General features: G+C 36.5%; 3 protein-coding genes across 3 annotated transcripts in view; all 3 read right to left on the reverse strand.

The window, feature by feature from the left end:
• The window catches only part of LOC136027391 (uncharacterized), a 35,284-nt gene extending 26,164 nt beyond the window's left edge, over positions 1 to 9,120 (reverse strand). Inside the window, exons 1-2 of the mRNA XM_065704586.1 lie at positions 8,779 to 9,120; positions 3,904 to 4,334 (exon numbers count right to left, since the gene is read on the reverse strand). Coding sequence (XP_065560658.1) covers positions 3,904 to 4,334; positions 8,779 to 8,974 — 627 coding nt within the window. The 5' untranslated portion in view covers positions 8,975 to 9,120. The remainder of the gene's footprint in view (positions 1 to 3,903; positions 4,335 to 8,778) is intronic.
• Positions 9,121 to 10,108: 988 nt separating this feature from the next.
• On the reverse strand, positions 10,109 to 11,886 carry LOC136027730 (uncharacterized). Its single transcript, XM_065705186.1, has 2 exons — positions 10,167 to 11,886; positions 10,109 to 10,119 (listed from the first exon to the last, which is right to left on the reverse strand). The coding sequence occupies exons 1-2, from the start codon at positions 11,884 to 11,886 to the stop codon at positions 10,109 to 10,111; spliced, it is 1,731 nt and encodes a 576-aa protein (XP_065561258.1).
• A 1,993-nt stretch (positions 11,887 to 13,879) lies between these two features.
• Positions 13,880 to 22,514, reverse strand: part of LOC136027732 (uncharacterized) — a 79,779-nt gene continuing 71,144 nt past the window's right edge. The window contains exons 9-10 of the mRNA XM_065705187.1: positions 18,966 to 19,263; positions 13,880 to 14,127 (exon numbers count right to left, since the gene is read on the reverse strand). Of these exons, the coding sequence (XP_065561259.1) occupies positions 13,880 to 14,127; positions 18,966 to 19,263 (546 nt within the window). The remainder of the gene's footprint in view (positions 14,128 to 18,965; positions 19,264 to 22,514) is intronic.

Raw genomic sequence — 22,514 nt, forward strand, 5'->3', positions numbered from 1 at the left:
TTTCGTTTTAATTATTCATCTGCGGAGAGCCAAAATCAATACATGCATTGATTCAAAAACGTTCAGAAATTAAATAAAAAAAAAAGTTTTTTTAACGGAAAGTAAGGAGCGACATTAAAACTTAAAACGAACAGAAATTACTTCGTATATGAAAGGGACTGCTTCCTTATCAACGCCCCGTTCTTTACGCTAAAGTTTTTACTGTTTTTAAAAGTAGAGTTAAAAGAAAAAGTCAAACTTTAGCGTAAAGAGCGGGGCGTTGATAAGGAAGCAGCTCCTTTCACATGCGAAGTAATTTCTGTTCGTTTTAAGTTTTAATGTCGCTCCGTACTTTCCGTTAAAAAAAAGTTGTTTTAAAAAAATTTAATTCCAATTAAACGGCCTTTGTGATTCAGCGGTCATTCTTAAAGAATTGGAACACAATTCAAAATTTAGAGTAAAGAGCGAGGTATTGATGAGGGGGCGAAACCCTTCAATTACGTAATAAAAATATACGAATGTAGAAGTTCGTTACGTAAGTTAAATTTTAAGTTATGCATATTTATTATTAATAAAACGTTTGTAAATAAAATTAAAAGTTCTAGTGGCCTTTTTAAGTAACAAAAAAATTGAAGGGCAACTAGGTCCCCCTCCACCACCTCTTTTTTCTCAAAATTGTCAAATCAAAACTTCGAAAAAGCCATTTAGCAAAAAAAAAAAGTAAAATTAATATGCAAATTTCGTTTTAATTCTTCATGTACGGTGAGCCTAAATCAAAATCTGCATTAATTCAAAAACATTCAGAAATTAAATAGAAAAAACAAGTTTTTTTAACTGAAAGCAAGGAGTGACTTCAAAATTTAAAACGAAAAGAAATTATTCTGTATTTGAAAGTGGCTGTCGCCTCCTCAACACCCCGCTCTTTACGCTAAAGTTTGACTCTTTCTCACAACTCTACTTTTAAAATAATAAAAAACTTAGCGTAAAGAGCGGGGCGTTGAGGAGGGGTAGCCCCTTTCATATACGGAATAATTTCTGTTCGTTTTAAGTTTTAATGTTGTTCCTTAGTTTCAGTTAAAAAAAAACTTGTTTTTTATTTAATTGCTCAGTAAGATCCAAGATCTTCTTGTCATAATGAGTCAACAAACGTACTTAGGAAAAAAAACCTCTATAATTTTTTTTTAATATGGAAATATAGGAAAATATTAAGAGGTTATTTGGTTATAACCAATTTATAGTGGAAAAAAAAAAACAAATAACGTGCTTCATATGTGACAAGCGGGGCTGGGCCAACGGACTCCTACCCTACCCCCGGAAAAACTATACAAAAATCCAATGAATAAGAACATACCAACTTATTTTTAACAACACTTTTTGAACCTTTGGTCCTCTTCCCAGGACAAAATTCCTAACACTGACTGAAAAGTTCAAAATGTGTATTCTAATGATGGTTTTGCTTAAAAACAGTCTGTTGGAAGATAGTATGAGTTATATGTTCATATTTTAAGCTTTCTATGAGCTCCTGAAATTCCTGTGACGAGACAGATCTTCTATTACCCTTCAAGCGCCCCACTCCCACCAAAAAATATCGGGTAGTGCCATCAATAGCAGTATTCCCTTAATGTGTCCCTAAAGAGATTCTTGCTTTTCCAGAGTGTAAAACGTCCCGAGTCCTTACTTTTTTAAAAGTTTGGACTTAAACAGTCTTAAAAAACATTAGATTTAATTCCCCTTTTCTTTTTTCTTGCCTTGAATTTCGAAAAAATTCCAGAAATCATAACTTTAAGACCTTTTTTTAGGAGGAAAAAATTACTTGGGCAATTTAAATTTTTTTTTTGTAAAGATAGACCCATAAAAAAAATTGTGAACAATTTTCTAGCTTTTGGCCTCAATCTTTAAGCCATAAGAATGTCTTTTAAACCCAGTAAGTTGGCTTGAAGTCAACAGCCTATCGTTACTGAACTCTATTTCGAAAAAATGCACCCTTTTCTCCGGATTATTCAGGAGAAAAGGAAAAACTTAAATATACTGAATGTAAGAATTTACATGGGTTAAGGTTTCTCTTTTTACCTATGATATTTAAGACATTAATAATTAAACCAACAAGCACATTTGAAAGCTGGCTAAAAAGAAATGCGGTACAAAAATAAAGAAAAAAATTTAGGCATGTCCAGAGTCAAACTTAAAAAAAAGTCAACTTTAAAGTAAGAAGCAACATATAACTTAAAACGATCAGAGATTATTAGGCATATGAGGAGATTCGCCCCCTCGTCAATACCTGGATCTTTTCGCTAAAATTCGAATTTTGTTCCAATTCTTTAAAAGCGACCCCTGAATCACAAAGGTTGTTTACTTAGAATATATAACTCTTTTGAATGTACTAGAGAAAACTTTTGTGTAAAGAGTCAGGTATTGACGAGTGGGAGAACCCCCTCATATACGTAATAATTTCTGTTCGTTTTAAGTTTCCCCATGAAAAATTCCTCCATAATAAGATCCTCCCATTGAATCCCTCCCCCAGTCTCTCACCAGAAAATATACCCCTGAAAACTTATGTATACTTCCCAATAACCAATGCTATATTTAAACAATGGGCAAAGTCCATAGCTTGCAGACCTTCCCCGGGGGATTGTGGGGGATTAAATCATCCTCAAAGACATATTTATTAGACTTTCTTACTATGTTGACCAAAATGGCTATTTCAAAATTTTGATCAGGTGACTTTGGGAAAAATGAGCGTGGGAGGGGGCCTAAACGCCCTCCAATTTTTTTGGTCATTTAAAAAGGGCACTAAACCTTTTCATTTTCCGTTCGAATGAGCCCTCTCACAATATTCTTCAATCACTGGGTCGATACGATCACCCCTGGCAAAAAAAAAAAGAATAAAAACACGCATCCGAGACCTCTCTTCTGGGTAAAAATACAAAATTCCACATTTTTGCTGATTGGAGCTTGAAATCTGTACAGTAGGGTTCTCTGATACGTGAATCTGATGATGTGACATTCATTAAGATTTTATAACTTTTAGGGGTTGTTTCGCCTTTTATCAAAAATAACGCAAACTTTCTCAGGCTCGTAACTGATTGGTTATATGATGGTTATATGGTTGTATCGATGGGTTAGACTAAACTTCATGATACATATATATATATATATATATATATATATATATATATATATATATATATATATATATATATATATATATATATATATATATATATATATATATATATATTTAAAATCTACATAAAAATCCCATTCTTTTGATGTATCTATTGGTATCGAGTTTTCGGTTACTTTATAGTTTCGGTTACTATTGAGGCGGGTCGCTCCTTACTTACAGTTTGTTACCAAGAAGTGTTTGAAAAGTAAAAGAGCGCAATGAAACTTTTCATAAACAAGAATTTTATGATGTTTCTCGCAAGTCTTTGAAAACCGTAATTTATTCCAGCCTTCTTGAGGTTTAAATACTTCCTTGGCAATTATTTGCATTAATTTCAATAGCTTACTGAAAATATTGTCATTTATGAAACGGCCAAAGTATATTTTCCAGATTACATGTAAAACTGTTAGGCCAGACAGCAAGATTCTGATACCCAAAAATCTCAGAAATAATCCCTGCTTTCTTCAGTCTTTCAGTATTTGACCCATTACGGTTCTTTCTACGAAATAAAAAGTCGTCCATTTTTCTGAAAACATTTGATTTTTGGTATACAGATGAATTATATTAAAAAGAGCAGTATAGACCTTATATTAAAAAGACCTTATATAAAAAAGAGCAGTACTTTCATTTCTCTTTCCAAAATAAAGACAACACTTTCAAAAACTAGAAAGGGCAATACTTTTATTTCTCTCAGTGCACACTCACAACGGTCAGCATAGTCCTTGCACAAAAGGATAAGTAAAAATAAATGTTCCTACCCTGGTGATGTTTCTAAGGGACTTTGGATCTTTCCCTAGTCCCATCCATCTTTTCAAAGCCTTTGATTCCTCTTCTTTCCCAAGATTCTGATACCCAAAAATCTCAGAAATAATCCCTGCTTTCTTCAGTCTTTCTGTATTTGACCCATTACGGTTCTTTCTACGAAATAAAAAGTCGTCCATTTTTCTGAAAATACTTGACTTTTCGTCATTTTCGTTAATTTTGTTTGTTTCCTCTTCAAAGTTTGCCTTATTTTGTGATTTCCGGTGGCCCAAAGATAGCTGCTCATTAGCCTGATCACATGAGTAAACATAGTCTTTATTCCTTTCGAAGAGCCGTGCTAAAGGTACCGCAGCAGAAACTATTGCTTTAGAAATGCCGTTTGTAGTTGCTTCTGAAGTCTTTTCCAATCGCGTGGTTGGTGCATCACCTTTAATAAAAAGAAACAAAAAGTATTTCTGTATGTATGCATGTATGTAGAATTTATTACCCACAAAAAGCAAAAACAACAATGTGGAGTATAAGGGCAAAGATATAAAAAGAAAAGGAAACAAAAACAACCTTAACAAAACTTCAAATACTATAAGCATATCAGCAAATTCTATAAATAGAAGGAAAAACAAATGAAAAGAAAAGGAAACAAAAAAAAAACAACACAAAAATAACTTCAAATACTATAAGCAAAATAATTGACCACCAATTTCAGGAATTAAAAAAAAAATGCAAAAGAGGGTTCTAAATAGAAATACAATTCAAAGGTCTCACACATAAAGCTTCAGTAAGACCATTTATTTGAGAGTGACAACCTGGCTTTCTTAGAGCAGAAATATATATCTTCCCGATATCCAATGTAAATTTCCCTTTATAATCTCCGCAAGAACATGAACTGAGCACAATATGATGTGTCTTATCTATGTTATTATTATTTTAGTTTATGTATTGACAGATAACAGCGGAAATCTAGAAAAGGATTCATCTGTTCGAGAATTCTAAAATATGGTCCTCTTTTGAGTAAAGTAATATATTGTAGGGAACCTGAACACCCATTATGTGCCCTTCTGTGCCCCATTCGGCAAATATTTCTAGATAGCCATTTTAACTAGCATTGTAGAAAATAGAAAAAAGCCCCTAGGAGCAACAGGATGTGTTCAGTCCCATAGAGAAGGGGACCAAATTCTAGAAATAGTCCAGCACAAAACTATGACTTCGTATACATAATTTTAGTAGGAAGGTGTACAAGTTGCAACTTGATGAGATCAGAATTTTTTTTAGTCTATGAAATTGGACAATTCAAAGTAGCAGCATAAGGCCTGAACCCCCACGCCCCCACTGAAATGCGTATGTATAGATATATTTTTTTTTAGCTCTTTAGATTAACAATAAATCATATACATTTAGAGAATTCTTCATAGTAATTGAATCTAATAATTATAAGTATATCTAATCATATAAGTTAAGTTGCAAGACAATACTGAATGAAATTTAGGCTTTACAGAAAGCATGCAAACCATAAAGTCTTAACTTTAGGTTAGCAGAAAGCAACTACCTCTGCTAATACTACTGCGTTTAACACTATTAATACCACTGCTAGTCTTACCCCTACTTCCCCTTTTACAGTCATTCTTATCGCTGCTATTGCTAACGATACTAGTCAATTTGAGGCTATTGATATTATATCAAATCAAATATTGATATTTGGTATTATAAATATTGAATAAAAAGCAATATCTTTTACAAATTTTGTGAAACGTTTAATTTAACCATTGATTATGTAGTTTCCCTGGATTTCGTGATATTGCACCCTGTTGGAATCAAATGATACAAGCATTGCTAATCCAAATAATTTGCGGGCATTAATTCAGATCTTAGGCTCTAACTTCCCTCGTCTCGCAGCCTCGTCTACACAGGCTTTTGCCGTTTTCAAATCAAGGATCATTTATAAGATTTTGATCGTTAATTGTTAAATTTGAATTATTTTATCAAATTGAATTTGTATGTCCTGACTTAAGGTCTGCAATAGTAAAAAACAACAATACCAAAGTGTTGGGGCCTTATATAAACATATTATTATCTTGGCTTCATATATACACAGTATTAAGCATAGGTTAATATTAGCTATAATTAGTTTTTGCCAGTCACTGAATTTAAGTACTGACTGAATCATCAACAAATTATTTTTTGACCTCATCTAGTAGCACTTGGTATCTTACCATAATGAACAGTTGGCATAGGTGAGGTGCCACACATGGATCCCAAATCGCCTTTTTCTCAGTCTTAAGGATAACATATGTTTTTTTGGACAATCTTTTTTACTACCTCACTCCAATAGCTTGCGAGTTTTTAGATCTTGTATGCGTTTAATCTTAAGAACGCTTGCTGTGCTTGCCACTCTTGTCTGCTTGAAAATCTTACTGACAGAATTGAATCTATCCAAAAAAGCATCTTTTAAAAATATTTCACGCGTTCAATGTAGTATTAAATGCTAAATTTAAATATATAGCATTTTCTTATTTTTAAAGAGTTTGTTGTTCTTAAGTACTTAGTTTTGAATTTGTTTCTTTTCCTGAGACTGAAAAAATCCTACCAGAAATTTGAGAATAGAATCATTATGCAAAAGCAATGGTTATTTAAAGAAAATTAACGATATTTTCGAGTTTATAATAAAGAATGCATTGCAAAACTTTTCAAAAGAAACGAACCTTTCTCTTATTTGTTTTATCTAAGAACATAAGTAATAGAACCTTTGCAAAAATTGGCCTTAATTGCATTGAATTCACGCAAAAAACCGACGTTTAAGTTTAATGGCTGATTCAGCTAAAAGTCTTTTTCTTCTTGTACCTTCACGAAAGCTGTAAAAAAAAAAAAAAAAAAATTACTTTCTAAAGAATTAAATTCTTCTTTTTTATTTATTTTTCTATTTTCTTTACTTAATTTATTTTCATTTAATTTTTTTAATGTTTCCTTACGATGGATGTCTCTGGCTCAAGTTTTAATTGTATATCCGCTTCGTTCTAGCTTGGTTTTTGGCGAGTAACGCGTTATGGGTGACAGTTTTCACTTTTTTGTGAGTATTTATTTTTCTTCTTCCTGTATTTTCAGAGTTGGAGCATTGAGGAGGGAATATAATCACAAATTTGTCCTTTACTTTTTATGCTTAATGTTTTTTTATTGTTGGATAAATCTATATACCGATCTATTTATGTATGTATTCAAATGTTTGAGATTTCAAAAATTTGTAGAAATTTCTCTCTTTGTTTGTTCTTACCTTTTAATTAACTTTTTGTTTTCCAATTTTTGTTCTCATTTTTTTTTTTTATATTTGACGAGTCAATCTTACAGTTAGCTTACAATATTAATCTTAAGTTAATTTTTTGCTAATTAATGAATACTGTAGAAAACATTTTAAAAGCATTTGGAACACAAAATATATTTTCTGGTTTAGATTTTATTTTACTCTATCTCATGAGCCTCATCAGGAAATTATTCCTGAGGGTTTGCAAGTGCAACTAGAAGCTTTTTTTTCTAAGATTTGAATGAGATTAATTTTCCTTTTCATATTTTTAACACGTTTATTTAGATACCTTTCTGTTTCCCGGAAAGGCCACCTCCCCTACCCCTATCTCCAACTGCATCCATACTTTATTTCATTGAAAATAAGACACGAAAGATCCAATTGTGATAATGGACGAGAAACAATGACCCTTACTTTGTTATTGTTGATACTTTATGAATTATTGGAATTCAAATAACATTAAAAAAAAACGTTGGAAAGCTTAGAAATTATCAGTAGGCGTCAGTATTTAAGTTTTTGGAACTTTGACGTCGATTTCAAAATGTCTATCCACGTCCTCGACAGTATCAGAGGCAACATACTAATGTCGCCTTAGCAAAGTGTCTACCATTTATTTTTATTTTCCCCTGACCGCTTTGTATGGACCGCTTGTTCGTAGAGATCTGGGAGAAAGGTTATTCGATAAGAAATAGAACATTGTAGTGGCTTTTCTAAAATCCAAAAGTAGTTGGAGGAGAACTATCCCCTTCCTGTGCACTCTTCCCCCGTAACTTCTTTGTACCCATTTACCCTTTATACTCCCAATGGTAGCAGATCAATATTGTGTTACTAAGATACTAATACGGATTGTTTTACTAAGATAGAATGGATTGGATTGGATGTAGAATGGATTGTTGTTAATAAGGATGTCTCCCACAACTGTGTTTTTGCCTTCTATAATTTATTCATTTAGTTTTATTTGAAATAGTTTTAGTTCTCAATCGGCCTCTTTGCAGTCGTCAATTAAAAAGCAAGCCTTTCAATATATATGCAAAAGATCCCTTTCCCCTTGGATGTGTTTGGAAGAAGATGTTCTCTGTCAATAGGAAGGTTTAAGATCTTAGCGGATATTGGTATTCTCCAGCAGGGACAATCTTGGCTTTTCAAGTTTTTGGTGTTTCGGTTTTCAAAATTAGAGGTAAAGAGGGGTATTTCTCACTTGGTTTACCTTCCGCTCGCTTACGCCTACCAAAACACATCCACCGGCCAAGTGTGGGAATTATCCACAAGATTTGGGGTCTAGCACAGCATTGGACATAGAGTACCCCATTTTCCAGATGATTGTTTTTTTTATGTCAGGTGATTGGTGGACTAGAAGTTAAGCCGACTGGGAGTTTTCTTTTATTTTGTTTGCTTCTTTTTTAATTTTACATTTTGCATCTTTTGTCAGCTTTATCTTTAAACAGTTTGGCTCTAAAATTGGGTTTGTTAAGATAATACTTTTTAAGTTTTCTCCCTCCCAGAATTGTGCAGGTGTATTGAATAAACTAGAGTGCAGATTATTCTAGGTAAAGTACGACTGAATAGTGAAATAAAATCAAACCTGCAGAAGCTACAGTCATTTTCAAAGTCTCTACTCCATCTGGTACTGTGTCCTTCAGTTTATTTAACTGAGATCCAATTAATACTGAACTTTCTTCATCTGCAGCTTTTGTACTTTCTTTCCTGTCTTTCGCAATGTTTACAGACCATGACGCTACTTCATCTGACAGGTTTACTAAATCTTCTTTACTTTTCATTGCACTGTTTTTAGTTCTTTCAAGACTCTCAGAAACCAATTCTTCTATTTCTGATGCTTCTTCATCTTTATTAGCTTCACTATCATCGTCAATAAATTTATTTGAAGGAATTACTGGTGTTTCTGGAGCTCCTACCTTGTGAAAACTATTTAAAATAATAAAATAAATAAATATATTGGAAAAACCCGTCACAATTGAACAAAAGACGGATAAAAAACAAAAGAGAAGAAAACGCACATACAAAACACAACGAAACTTCTTGAAATGAAAATAATCACGAAGGAACTATAATACAACTATGTAAGAATGGCGGTCCACTGGTGGTTACTCGCTTCTACTCTATCACGGTACTTTTCAAGACACGCTTCCACCGCAGTAAATGGGTCAGGTACTGAATACCGCCTCGTTAGGTAAGAATTACTTGTTCTTAATGGCATCTCAAGTAGGAACTTGAGGTACCTGAAGAATATTCTTCTTATAGTTACTTTATTCGAATTTGTAAGTAACTTCCAGAACGGCGAAACGTAAAGAACATGGGGTAAGGCAACAGCAACAAATATTTGTGCACGCAGCGACCTATTTAGATTACGCTTGGAGGAAACCGAAGCTCCATAAGCTGACCTGATCTTCTTCTCGATGTGCTTTACAAGCAGTGCTCGTGTATGCTGAAGAGTTTCACCGATCGGCAGACCCAGGTATACAATTGACTTAGAGGGCATGACCACCTGTGACCCTAGTTGGATTTCGGGTTGAGAGGCATTCCAGTTAAATAACAGTACTTCACATTTTGTCACATTAAAACTCAACCCAATTTCATCATACTCCATCTCCAAAATTTTAAAGTTAGATTCCAAAGAAGACAAAATTCTTGAAAAGTTTAGAAGGTCATCTGCAAACCCAACTAGGGACACGTCAATGCCTTTAAAAATACAGCAAGGGGCCACTTTTGACTGGGCCGTCGATATGCTGTTGTTGAACAGATCAGGTGATGATACGGCTCCCTGTTTTATACCTTTCTTCACCACAGCAAACCTACGACTTAATTTACCTGACAGTTTAATACGGACCTTGAGCCTACTATACATGTCGTTCAAGGGTTTGACAATAGCACGGTCAACTCCGGACTTTCTCAGCTCAACCATATTCTGAGAATGGATACCCGAATCAAAAGCCCGCCGTACATCATATTCACCTATAGCTAGGCTTTCTTTCGAAATGTGGGCATCCAGTAGAACATTTGCAGCTACATGCAAGGCATGGGCACATCCTAAGCCAGCTTGGAATCCAAACTGGTGGGGAGGCACTTTACAACTAGCTTTAATGTCCGAAATTATGAGCTTTTCAAATAGCTTGCAAAACACAGATGATACAGTAATGGGTCTGTATGACGATGGTTCATGAGCAGGTTTACCCTTTTTCAAAACTGGAGTGATCACACCTAAACAGAAAATGTCCGGTACAATACCATGTGTTAGTATAATTTGGTAAGCTATTGCTAAATGCTCCGATAGAACTGGACCACCATTCAGTAGGTGTAGAGCACAGATTTGGTCGGCACCGGCGGATAATTTCTTCTTTAATTTTTGACAAAGGTGGGTTATTTTCGCACTAGAAATCACGAGGTAATTATGCTCTTTCGTCATAAGCTGATCGAGCTCTTCGCTAAACTTTTTATTTTTCACTTCATCTGGTGGGGAGAATTCAGCAGCAAAATAATCTACCCATATTTCCTCATCTATATCACTAGCATTTTGTCCCGTACTTTCTACAGGCCTGGCACGGAGCTTCCAGACCAAATTAGGGTTTTCAATGATTTTTGAAACTGTTTCCCGTTTGAGGCTACTACGATGTTTTCGTAGCTCTTTCGCGAACCGCCGTTTTGTATAAACCCGCAATTCATTGACTACCCCGCTTCTTGGCCGGTCGCACTCGTGCCAAACCCCCAGCCAGAACTTGGCAGCTGCTCTTGCCTTCACAAGCTCACTGTTAGAGGCCCATCCTTTCACTCGCGACCCACGTCGGACGCTACGTAATGGGACAGCAACCCTTTCAGCTACTCTCAAGGAGTGGCAAATTTCGTAGAAATACATGTTCAGTTGCAGGCGTATCTCGCTTTCCGTTAGGTCACAATCCCACTGTAGGAGGTGGAAAGGCACTTTAATTTTCTTCAAAATTTGTTCACAATTGAGCTGGAACTGCTCACGGACTACTTTTTTCCAATCACGTGCTGGCTCAGGCTTGGTTTTTGGAGCACACTGGGGACTGACGGCTGGTATTGCAAAAGAGAGAGGTAAATGATCCGAATAGGCACCGTCAGATCCAACCGAGACTGACTCTAGGTCCAGTTTGTAAGTTACTACATGATCAAGATTTGAGACGGTTTTTGCGGTACTGATATAGGAATAGCACTTATCCTTCTTAGCAACTTTAAATCCGCTTGGTAAGGCGTTCAGCAATAGTACAGCCCGAGGGCAGGAATGATCGTCGAGATTGCAGTTAAAGTCACCAAGAATTATAACAGGGCATGATTTCTGGACTAAACTGAGGAGGCACTTTCCGAGCTTCTGGCATGCTTTTGCAAATTTCTTTTCTGAAGCGATGTCATTGTAATTGGTTGGTAAATAAACATTTACGAAAAACACGCCATGCATTTTGGCAGCTTGGAACCATTCATTCTGCTCGACACACACGGGGGGCCCCGAGTTAGAGCGCGTGATTATGGCTAGGCCACCAGAGGGACGACCCCGAGTCCCAGATCTTCGCGCAGGTTGAACGAGGTAATGCATATCCGAGGAAAACTTTAGAAGGTTTACACTATCATCGGTCAGAAAGTGTTCCTGTATGCAAATACAGTTATATTCTTTAGAAAGGTCAGTTAGAAGGGGGATTCTGTCCAACACTTTACCGTTCATATTCCAGCAGAATATTCGATTTTCCATTTACGTGCTAGTGTTAGGCTGGGCTTTGTTAAAGGGACAAGCAGCATGGTAGCAAGAGTGTCTACTAGAGCCGCAGTTTAGGCATTTTTGCGGATTACTACATGGGTTGTCCTTACTAGAGCTGTGACCATCGCCACCGCAGCGCGAACACCTTTCTGGTTGCGAACAGTCAGCTGCTAAATGACCAACAGCATGGCACTTGAAACACCTCCTCGGTAGAAAGCGGAACTCTTCAATCCTGAACAGTTCTAAACAAATCTTCAGCGGGTTCGCGATAGCGTTTTCAAGTGTTTGTCGACTTGCATAGAATAACTTGAACGCTCTCGTAGATCCGCATTGCGCCACTTTGTCGCAACCAGCAATTTGACAGAGTTCACTCTCGCTAACTGATGAGGGTACTCTTTTCATGATACCGACAAACTGGGGAACTTTGACTTTAGTGGTTATGTTCTTCCTTTTCATTGCTTCTGCAAGTTGGGTAGCGGCATCTCGAGACTGGACAAGAATCTTCCATTCATCGTTGCTACGTTTCAGAGTAAGAGAATCGGAGCTTACGTCGCTAGGGCAAACCTTTGCAAAGAAGTCTTTCCGGGATTGTGGGGACGTTAACTCAGGCGGCATATCGTTTGCTTTCACAACCACCGAGTAAAGTGGCTTTGATGGCGGATTCGCTGCTGAACGGGGAGTGGGTGAGCCCTGGGAAATAGCGTCGCTTATGGTAGTACATTGCTGCGATACCCCGGCGAGCTGCTGAGCACACTGTTCAGATGCAAGTTTGATCTTATCCGCGATAGCCCCTAATCCGGCATCAAACTTTCGACACATCTCGTTTACTTTTATTCTCACGCAGGCACTGACTTCATCAGGGCAGGTGGGCACTTCCTGCGGATCAAAAATTACGAAAGTAGGCAAGGGCTTTTTCTCTTTAGCGCAAAGGGCTAGGATTTTCGCCATTTCCATCACGTTATCAGAATCGTTTGCCGTTTTCCGATAGACGTAATCATAACCAATCTCATTGGCAAGCGTTATAAGTTTCTCCTTCGCACTAAGAATTTCAGCATGATCAAAGAACTCCACAGCTCGCTTAACAATGCTTTCAATTTTGTTCCCCGCTTGCATGGATCGCGTGAGAAAGTTCAGTACAGCATTGCGTACGAGAGTCCCCATTGCTTACGTCACAGCATTCAACGCAATTTTCGGATAGCGTACACAAGTATAAGGGAAGCGTCGGGACCTGCTCACCTATTCCCCGCAATTTAAGGGTAACTAAATACCAGCAGGTACGTACGGCTCTTGCGGCAGGCACCCGCCCCTCTTCTGCTTACAACCTGTGTACGTTTACCTATCGGGAATATTATTTCGCGGCTCGCTTTGCATGGAAAATTCTTCAAAAGAATTTGATTTTAGATCCAGATAATTCTTCAGACAACCAATCCTCACTCGACAGCCGATGAAATTCAGCAAAGTAACCTTGACTAGACTGAAGCCTATGCTGAAGTCATTTACTATCTAAATCTCTTGACAGAGGTCTTGTAAGTTTAGCCTAATTAGACAAACACATTTAAATCACACAATCTTCAATTCTCTGGTCTGTTGGTGGCTTTTTGACGAAATTTCACTGGACTTTGAATATGATAACCAAACTTTCCAAACGTTTTCGGCTGCCGACTTTTTGGCTGATTTTTCAAATTCGCCCAAAAGAAATTATATTGGCAACTTCGGAGCGGCAACAGCGACAAAGAAAAGTCGAAATCAGGACACGTTGAAATCTCTAGGGAATTACACTTATATATCACCAACTAGAAACAAATCAAACACAATAAAAATCCAAGGTAAGTAAGTATAGTAAAACACTTTAGGGTCTATTAATAAGGAAAATAACACACTAGGTATGGAAAAATGTCTTTGACTCACTATTTGAGGCAATAATCCACAATTAGAAATTCGTAAATAACACATGGGTTTGTTAAGGACACATGGGTTTCTTTTCTGGTTGTTGTTTTGAGGGCTGACACTCTAATACCATACCATAGTTTTTAAATTCCTCTTCTTTTTGAGATGAAATAGCAGAATTTAAGTTTTGTTCTTCGTTGCTTGTTGAAGACGTATTCATTTCTTGTATAACAGGAAGCATCTCACCCAGATGCTGCTGTAGATGGTGACTCGGATGATAGTTTTTTTCAGTTTCTCCATGTTTACCGTCTTGCATTTCGCCTATAAAAGATTTTATAAATGTTTATGGAAGAAAAGTTTCATCAAACTAGGACTAAAAGTGGGATGTCCACAAATGAGTGGGCAGAAGTTATACGGAAAGTTTAGAATTAGCGAAAGCTTCATGGGAGGGAGGAAAAATGAGGCTCTGAGTGGGGTGAAGTGGGAGTAGTTGTTGGATTTGAGTACCCCGGTTCTGTGATCAGTTGTTAGCAGTAGTAGAATTTAAAGTAAAAGTAGTTCACTCTTTCTCCTCATATTATCTTACATGTACTTAGAGAAGCACTGGATAATCCTTGCGTTTTAAATTAACCAAAATTATTAGATGTTAGTGTTTAAACAGGTTTTTCGAATTTTTTTTTACATTTTTAACATATATTTAAAACTAGCATATATTACTATGAAAGAATAAACGAAACCTACGACGAACAGAAATTAATTTGTTGATTCATCTATCATAAATTTGTCTCTTATTATTCTAAATTAAACGTAAGAATAATAGAATGTAACCTTTTTAACCTTTGTAAAAAAAACAGCTGCTTGCTTGCCCCGGGGCTTGTTTCTGAATCAGTTAGTGTCATGGCTCCCTGATTCTCAATTTTTTTGTATCTTTTAACCAGTTCAAGTGAAATTGCTGTCTCAAACTTTTGGTCTGAAGCCATGGGTGGAATAGGCTTGCAAAGGGGTAGAAAAGGTAGGGATGGAGGCTGGGTCCTCTAATCACTTTTAGCAGTAAAAATCTCTAAATATTTTAAAATTTCATTAAATTATCCCCTCCATTGCATTTCTACGGTCATTCCCTCTGGACTAAGTGCCTGGAAAAATATATCTGAGGTGTATACCTCTTTAATTAATCAGCATTACTGCGTCGACCCCGATAAAAAGAGGACCTTGTAAAAGCTATTAGTTCCTCAAACTGTTTGTTAATTTCTGACCTTGGTCCACTTAAGGCTTGGATTTCCGACTTAATTAGTAAACCATATTTTAAATAGTACCCCCCCCCCCACTAAAATATGATTTTCGGATAGACTTTTAGGAAAGTAGCCACTAGGCAATTATTATTTGGGTCGTGAATTATTTGGACCTTTTGCTGTGCTTTGTTGTGCTTTGTTCGGTATTACACTTCCTTAAAGTTTAAGCCAGGATTCCAACTAATTTCAATAAAAAGTTAGCACAGGAAAAAGTACTTTTCTGTAGTCTTTACACAAAGGCACATCTACGAGTACGGTATACTCTTCAGTGCACAGTTTTAAATCTGTGCTATATTTTCCGCTTTGAAAAAGATACTTTTAAATTCCTTTCCAATTATTTTTCAATATACTACTACTACTAATAATAATAACTCAGAGCAGCACCAAGCCACCTGAGGCCAACACAGCTACGCAAGGTCCTCCTCCAACCTAATCTATTTAAAGCCCCCCTCTTTACACCCTCCCAGCAAGTTCCGATTTCCTTTAAATCTTTATTTATGACAGCCTCCCAACAAAGACAAGGACGACGTGCTTTCCGTGTAGCCCCAGACGGTTGGCCAAAAAGGACAATCTTCATCCGTAGAACGAGACCTAGCCATCTCAACCTTCTTTCATTATAGCCCCAGAAAGTGGGATTGAACCACACTTTTCCTACCACCTACTGTTTGAAATACGGTCAGTCAGCTGGGTACCCAGAAAAATCCGTAGGCAATTTCTCTGGAAAACATCTAGTAAATTTGCATCTACTTTTCGGAGTGCCCATGCTTCAGAGCCATATTTGACCACTTTCATCACTGTAGCTTCCAATATTCTAATCTTGGTTTGTAAACTTATCTTTCTATTCTTCCAAACTTTTTTTAACTGTGAAAAACACCCTGAGCCTTAGCTATTCTACTTTTAACATCTTCATTGCTCCCACCATCTTTACTAATAATACTACCGAGGTAACTGAAGCTCCCAACCTGATCAATCTTTTCGTTACCTAATGTGACCAGTTCATCTTCACTTATTCCTGACTTAGTGACTTAGTCTTCTTAACATTAATTTTCAAGCCTATTTTAGCACCCTGAACTCGCAAAATCTCCAAAGTTCATTCATTTTGCTCTCATTTTCATCTAATATGCTTAAATCATCAGCATAATCTAAGTCCAGGAGCGTTCTTCCTCCCCATTTGATTCTATGGTCTCCAATTGCCTTTCCTGTGCTCCTTAAGACAAAGTCCATCAAAATGATCCATATAAAGGGGGATAGAACACAACCCTGCTTAACTCCTGATTTAATACAAAACCAATTGCTAACCTCATTTTCTAGCTTAACATCAGTAGCATCAGTATTATTCTCGTACATACCACAAATCACTTTAATGTATTTTTCTGGTATACCATATAACGATAAGACCTTTGTTAACGCTCTTCTATCAACAGAATCGAAAGCTTACTTATAATCGATAAAACTGAGGACCAAAGGTGTTTGACAACGAAGGGACTTATCAATTATTAACCTAAGAGTGAACACATGGTCGACACATCCTTTACCTTTTCCAAAACCGTATTGTTCTTCCCTTAAAACTTTGTCTACAGCATCTCTCAGTCTAAAAAGTATCATATTTCTCAGTAATTTGCTACCTACAGAGACCAGACTAATTCCACGATAATTACGACACTCACTCTTGTCACCTTTCTTATACAGTGGTTTAATTAAGGTTTTCCTAAAATCCTTGAGTACTTCCCCTTTTTCAAAAATCATGTTCATAATCTTCAGTAGCTTATTCCTAACCTCAGAGCCACCATATTTAAGAAACTCATTCATCATACTATCAGCACCTGGAGCCTTATTATTTTTTAATCCTCTTAGTACTGTCGCTAATTCTTCCTCACTAAACAAATCTTCCTTCACATCCAAGGTATCACAAACTTTTTTATTTTCATCTATATCTTTTCCTGCAACTGTATCTCGGTTTAGCACATTCTCAAAATGTTCCACACATCTTTCTTTAACTTTTTCCTTATCACTAATTGTGGCCCCATTTCTATCTTTAACTGGGACTAGTCCGGATTGGCTACTCCCTTTCAATTTATTAACATGCCAGTATAATATTTTGCTATTATGCCGTCTAGCCGCATCTTCCAGGTCTTCAGCAATTTTATCCATGGCCTCCACTTCACATCTCCTTAGTTCATATTTTAATGCTTTCCCCGCTTTTTTTACATTCCTTTTGTTCTCATACAACCTATCACTCAGATAATTCTTATACAAACCCCTTCTACTCTCTATTAAACCTAAAGCTTTTTCACTAATATTCCTAGTTGCAGTCTTAGCACTCTTCCCTAGGACACCATCAGCAACTTCACAAATTGTTTTTCTGAAATCTCTTTCAGAGAATTGTTTCTCAATATCTCTTGCAGAATAACATGGAATCTACTAGTACTTGGCAACGGAGACTTCATTACTCAACAGTCATTCATTGATAGTTTTCGATTAGTTTTTATGATACTTTAAAAGTTTCAGTGACTTGAGCTCGCTTTTGAATAAAGGTTTTATGACAGGAGTGAAATTGACTAAAATTCAGTTGGTAATTTATAGCTAGTATTCACGAAAGATTAAAACTGTGAAGGTAATCAAAACAGACTTATTTGGAGAAAAAAAAATTCACAAAAAGGATACAACGTTCAAATGTTTGGCTCACTGTACAGGAAATTCATTCGTTTCATTTTTGCAATATAAGTTATGAATTACGTTGGAGATTTTCTGTGACGTTGAGGCTTGTAAATTTCCTGAGGTCAGCATTATAGCATAAAGACAATCTTTCAGAGATAGTGATAAGGAGAAGACTCACATTTGGCCCCCTTATTGAAGGGAGGGGACACAATAGGTGGAATTGAAGGAAAGTTAAACTGATTTACCGATGGTCAATTCCTGATCCCCAAGCATCTAGATAAGATTACCTAGACATAAACAAAATTTTACTTTTTTTTTGGTGAACGAGAAAAAAATAAGAGCGAAAAAAAGAGTATGGTCTGCCTAGCCACTTTCTGGGGCGATCGATTAGCGTTGCCAATCATGTTTCCAATGAGCCAAACAGATAAAAACATAATTAAAACAGAAATAAAAGCCAGCAACGTATAAAATCAGGGCTTTGGAGTTGGAGTAGGAGTTCTAAAAAAATTTTCTGAATGAAGTCTGAGTAATGTAAGATCCTTTGGAGTGGGATCTATAGAAACAAATATGAATCTGATAAAGCTATGTACTTTCTATGAAAAGGGAAGAAAAGGGGCCTTTACAAAAAGGGAAGTATTACAGCTCGGAGTCGGAGCTGGAGTTGGAGAAATTATGTTTAAAGCAAGGAGTCGGATTCTGAATTGGAGTACGTATATTGAAAACACCTGGAGTCGAAGTTGGTATTACATATAACCGACACCAAAGCTCTACAAACAACTCTTTTAACATGGACATATGATAGAACAAACAGCCAACATTTAGTTTAAATTAGTTTCTGTTAAAATTTTGTCAGCGTCTCTATAATTTTTATTAGCTTAATCTTGTGATTTTATCTTTTTCTTCATCTAATAAGAAAGAGGGCCCGTGACTCATTGACTATTAAGAGCTAAAGATAGGTAACTTAAATTTTTGCGATTTATCTGTTGACTTCAAGACTCGTTGCAATGTATATGTCAGTGCGGCGATTATTTTCATTTACATTTATAATTATAATTATTCAATTAATTACACAATTAATTATATGATTATAGTTATTATTAATAGAAGAAGTTGTGTAGAAGAAGTGGAGATACGAAAATTTGCTTTAGCATTGAATCGTGAAGGATCAGCTAAACTATTTCTATATTACTGTAGTTAATAAATAGCACTCACCAAGAGGGGGAGAGGCCAGTTTGTTACTTTCTTCGATATTAATTTGCCCTCCATCAACCAAACTATCTTCTTCATTTGGTTGAGTTGGTACCCTTTTCATATAACTTCCATCATGCAAATTAACTCGTTTTGCCCGAAACTCATCAAAAGTTGACGTCGCTAAAAAGCGAGTACTGTTGGCGTGTTCATCTCCATCTTGCAGCGAATATTGAAACGTAGGAAAAAAAGTTGGTATTTTAAGTTTATTTTTGTCAACAGACTCGTTGAACTGTAAATAGTCCTTTGCCAAACGCCCAGCCTATAAGAAGACAATAAGGAATAAAGACGATGAACTACATTAATTATGACAATCAGAATTAACCTAGAAGTTTTTTTTTTATTAAAAACGGGGACCTCCTGCTTACAATGAACTTATAAATTCCGATTGTTTATATTAAACTCAAAACGAACAGAAATTATTCTGTATAGGAGGGGATCGCCCTCCTAATCAATACCTTGCTCTTCGCGCTATTTTTTTCTTTAACACTTTCGAAAAAGCTTCTTATTCTAATTAATCGAAACTTGTGTTTCAGGAGTCGTTCTTAAATAAAAAAACAATTGACAAACAGTCAAGGTATAAATCAAAGGTATGGATCAAGATCAAGGTAAAGATTAAGGTATAGATGAGGGGGCACACCCCTCATACACAGAATAATTTCTATTCGTTTGGAATTTAATTTTGCTCCTTGCTTTTAGTTGGAAAAAAACTCGCTTTCTTGTTTAACCTCTGACAGTTTTTCAAAGCATGCCGGTAAATCTTGACTCCCCTCTATGAAAATTCATTCACCTCACGAAAAAACCGTCTGTGTCAAGCTCTTTCCATGTAAAATGAACCCCTCCTGCCGTAAAACTCCCTCCGGACATTTCTATCTTCTCTAGAAATTCTCTCCCGTAAAATTTCTTTCGGACAATACCACCAGAAAATTTCCCCTTAGCATGCTTTCTTTTGAAAAGAACTTCTAACGTTTTTTTTTAATCTAACCGTTTTTTAGACATCTAATCGTTTTTCTTTTCTGTTTTCTTATCGCTGCGGAAATATACCCTTTTCCAGAACCCCCCCTCCACAGTGGTGAGTTGCTTCCGCAGAAAAACCTCCTACGGATAAAAATTCATCTTTCAGAAAATACCCCTCCCAACTGGAAAATTTCCCAGACAGTTCTGAACCTGCTAACAAATTTTCCCAAGAAATTCCCAGAAAATCTCTACATACAGAATCGATGCGGCACAAAAGAAAGAATGACAAATAAAATGATTTTCGTATAGAAATCCCTCAGTGTAAAATTTCTCCTGGAAAGTTGAATCACAGCAACTTCCCTCCTCATAAAAAATTATCCTCATGGAAACCCACTCCCAGCAAAAAAAAATTTCCTTATCCCCTCTGAAAAATTTCTGTATACCATCTAATAAATAAATACTGTCCGTAAAAAAATGGGCAAATTTCATAGCCTACATAGGCTACCTTTACCCAGGGGGCATGGGTGTTATATTACCCCAAATGGCATAGTTATTCGATCTTTCCACTATGCTGAACAAAATAGACATCTTGAAACTTGGAACGGACGATTTTGGTGGAAAAGGGCGTGGGAGGGGGGCTAGTTGGTATCCCGGTTTATTTCCTAGAGGATGATATACGAAACCTAATTCCTAAATGCATTATTGCCAAGCAAATTGGCCACTCCCGTTCGTTCAAGTTACTGTTCGGGTCAAAACTGATCTAATGAATGCGATTGCAAGTCTGCAAGCGATTAGTTTCGATAAAATCCTGGTTTAAGAATTTTATTTCTTCCTCCAAGGTAATACAAATCCTAAGCCACCGGGCATATTTCTGGCGCGTGCAAGAACTCTTGTATTTGTTCTGTTTGCGGCGAAGAAGGATACTCTGGTTTTAAAGATGATCCCTGTTCTAGACCGACAAAATGTGCACTATGTAAGTCTACTTGTCATCCCTGTTATAGCTACAAGTGCCCCGTAGCTCAACCTCTGCTAAATAGATTTTGAAATAATGCTGCGTCCAACTTCGATTCTATCATGGAATATAAACGGAAACATTTCTGATAAAACTCCTATTTTGATTCAGTTGCTCAAGGAATATGTTATTATTTGCCTCCAAGAACACCTTTTGTCGGCAGACAAAAGGAAATTGATCAAAATCTCATCGGACTACACAGTGTTTTTCTCTCCGGTAAAAATAACGGCACTGTGTTGTCGCCGCTCCGGTGGCATCATAATTTCGACTCGCTTACCCTGTGAATTAATTGAAGTAGGTGAACATACTCTTGCAGTGTCATATCTGAATACTTCCATAATGAATGTTTACCTACCAACAAACTATCGTAACGAGAAGTCCGACGTCAAGTTTATGGGGGCTTGCAAAAAAGTGTGTAAGCTAATGAAAGAACAGGCAAAACCTGCAGTCACGTACTCGATATTAATAGGTGGCTTTAACTGTGATTTGACTGATGAAACACTCCCTAGAAGCCAGCTTCTTTGGAGTTCCATTCCTTCTTTGTATTAATTAGTTGAAAAAAATGAATCCTATACTTATGTCGGCCCCAGCTCTTCAACTTCGAAACCTGATCAAGCCGCTGTAGTTCGTGAAGGCTGCTATTCCAACCACTTACCTATTTGAGTGACAATTGAGTGCAATGTCAAAAGCAAAACCCCACAAGAGGAAAAGCGATTTTATGTTCAAGACTGGAGTCACGTTGATCGTCAGTTATTCATGTCTGAGTATGACACGCTATTCAACAAAATTAAAGTTTTTTTTCACCTACTTAGTTCAGAATGCAGATCTTGCGTTAGTGAGGGTGAGATCGAAATACAGATTACGAGTTATCTTGCGGAAATCAACCACACGCTTTGATGCACAGAAAAGTGTGCAGTCCCATCTAGACGTGTTCGCAAAAAGACGAAAGCCATCGACTGGTTTAAAAATCCAAGCCTTGTTGCAGTTTAATTCAGCTAAATTGCGGCCCCGAATCTGGGACGAACCCGATAAACCACGCTCCGGTATAGTAAACGAATTACGTTTCAAGACAAAAAGAAAGTTTACAAGAGCACTTGAACACCACAAAACAATGTTGACAAAAAAAGAAAAAAAAATGTCAATGAGATAGCTAGTGATCCTTCACTTTTGTGAAAAGTTTTAAACGCAGTGATCGGACTTCTGTTGGTAGTACTCCAGAAAAAAGCTGGATTGATTATTATAAAAGTGAGTTTTCGTCACCTGACCTTGTTGCAGAAAGTAAATATAAAAAAGAGCTTGACCGTTTACTTGCTAATTCTATGCGCTCTGCTTTTATAATGACACCGTTTGACATTGTGTTTACTAAAAAAAAAAAATGAAGAAAAAACATCTGCCAGTGTTGATTTAGTATCTGCTAAACACTTCGAAAATTTGTTGTGATCTTCTGTCACAGCATCTTTCGTTACTTTTTCAAATGTCTATTTCATCTGGTATTATGCTTCAACAGTTTTGTATTGACCAGATGACGCCTATACCCAAAAAGG

The sequence above is a fragment of the Artemia franciscana genome, chromosome 5 (genome assembly GCF_032884065.1).
Source record: "Artemia franciscana chromosome 5, ASM3288406v1, whole genome shotgun sequence".
Lineage (NCBI taxonomy): Eukaryota > Metazoa > Arthropoda > Branchiopoda > Anostraca > Artemiidae > Artemia > Artemia franciscana.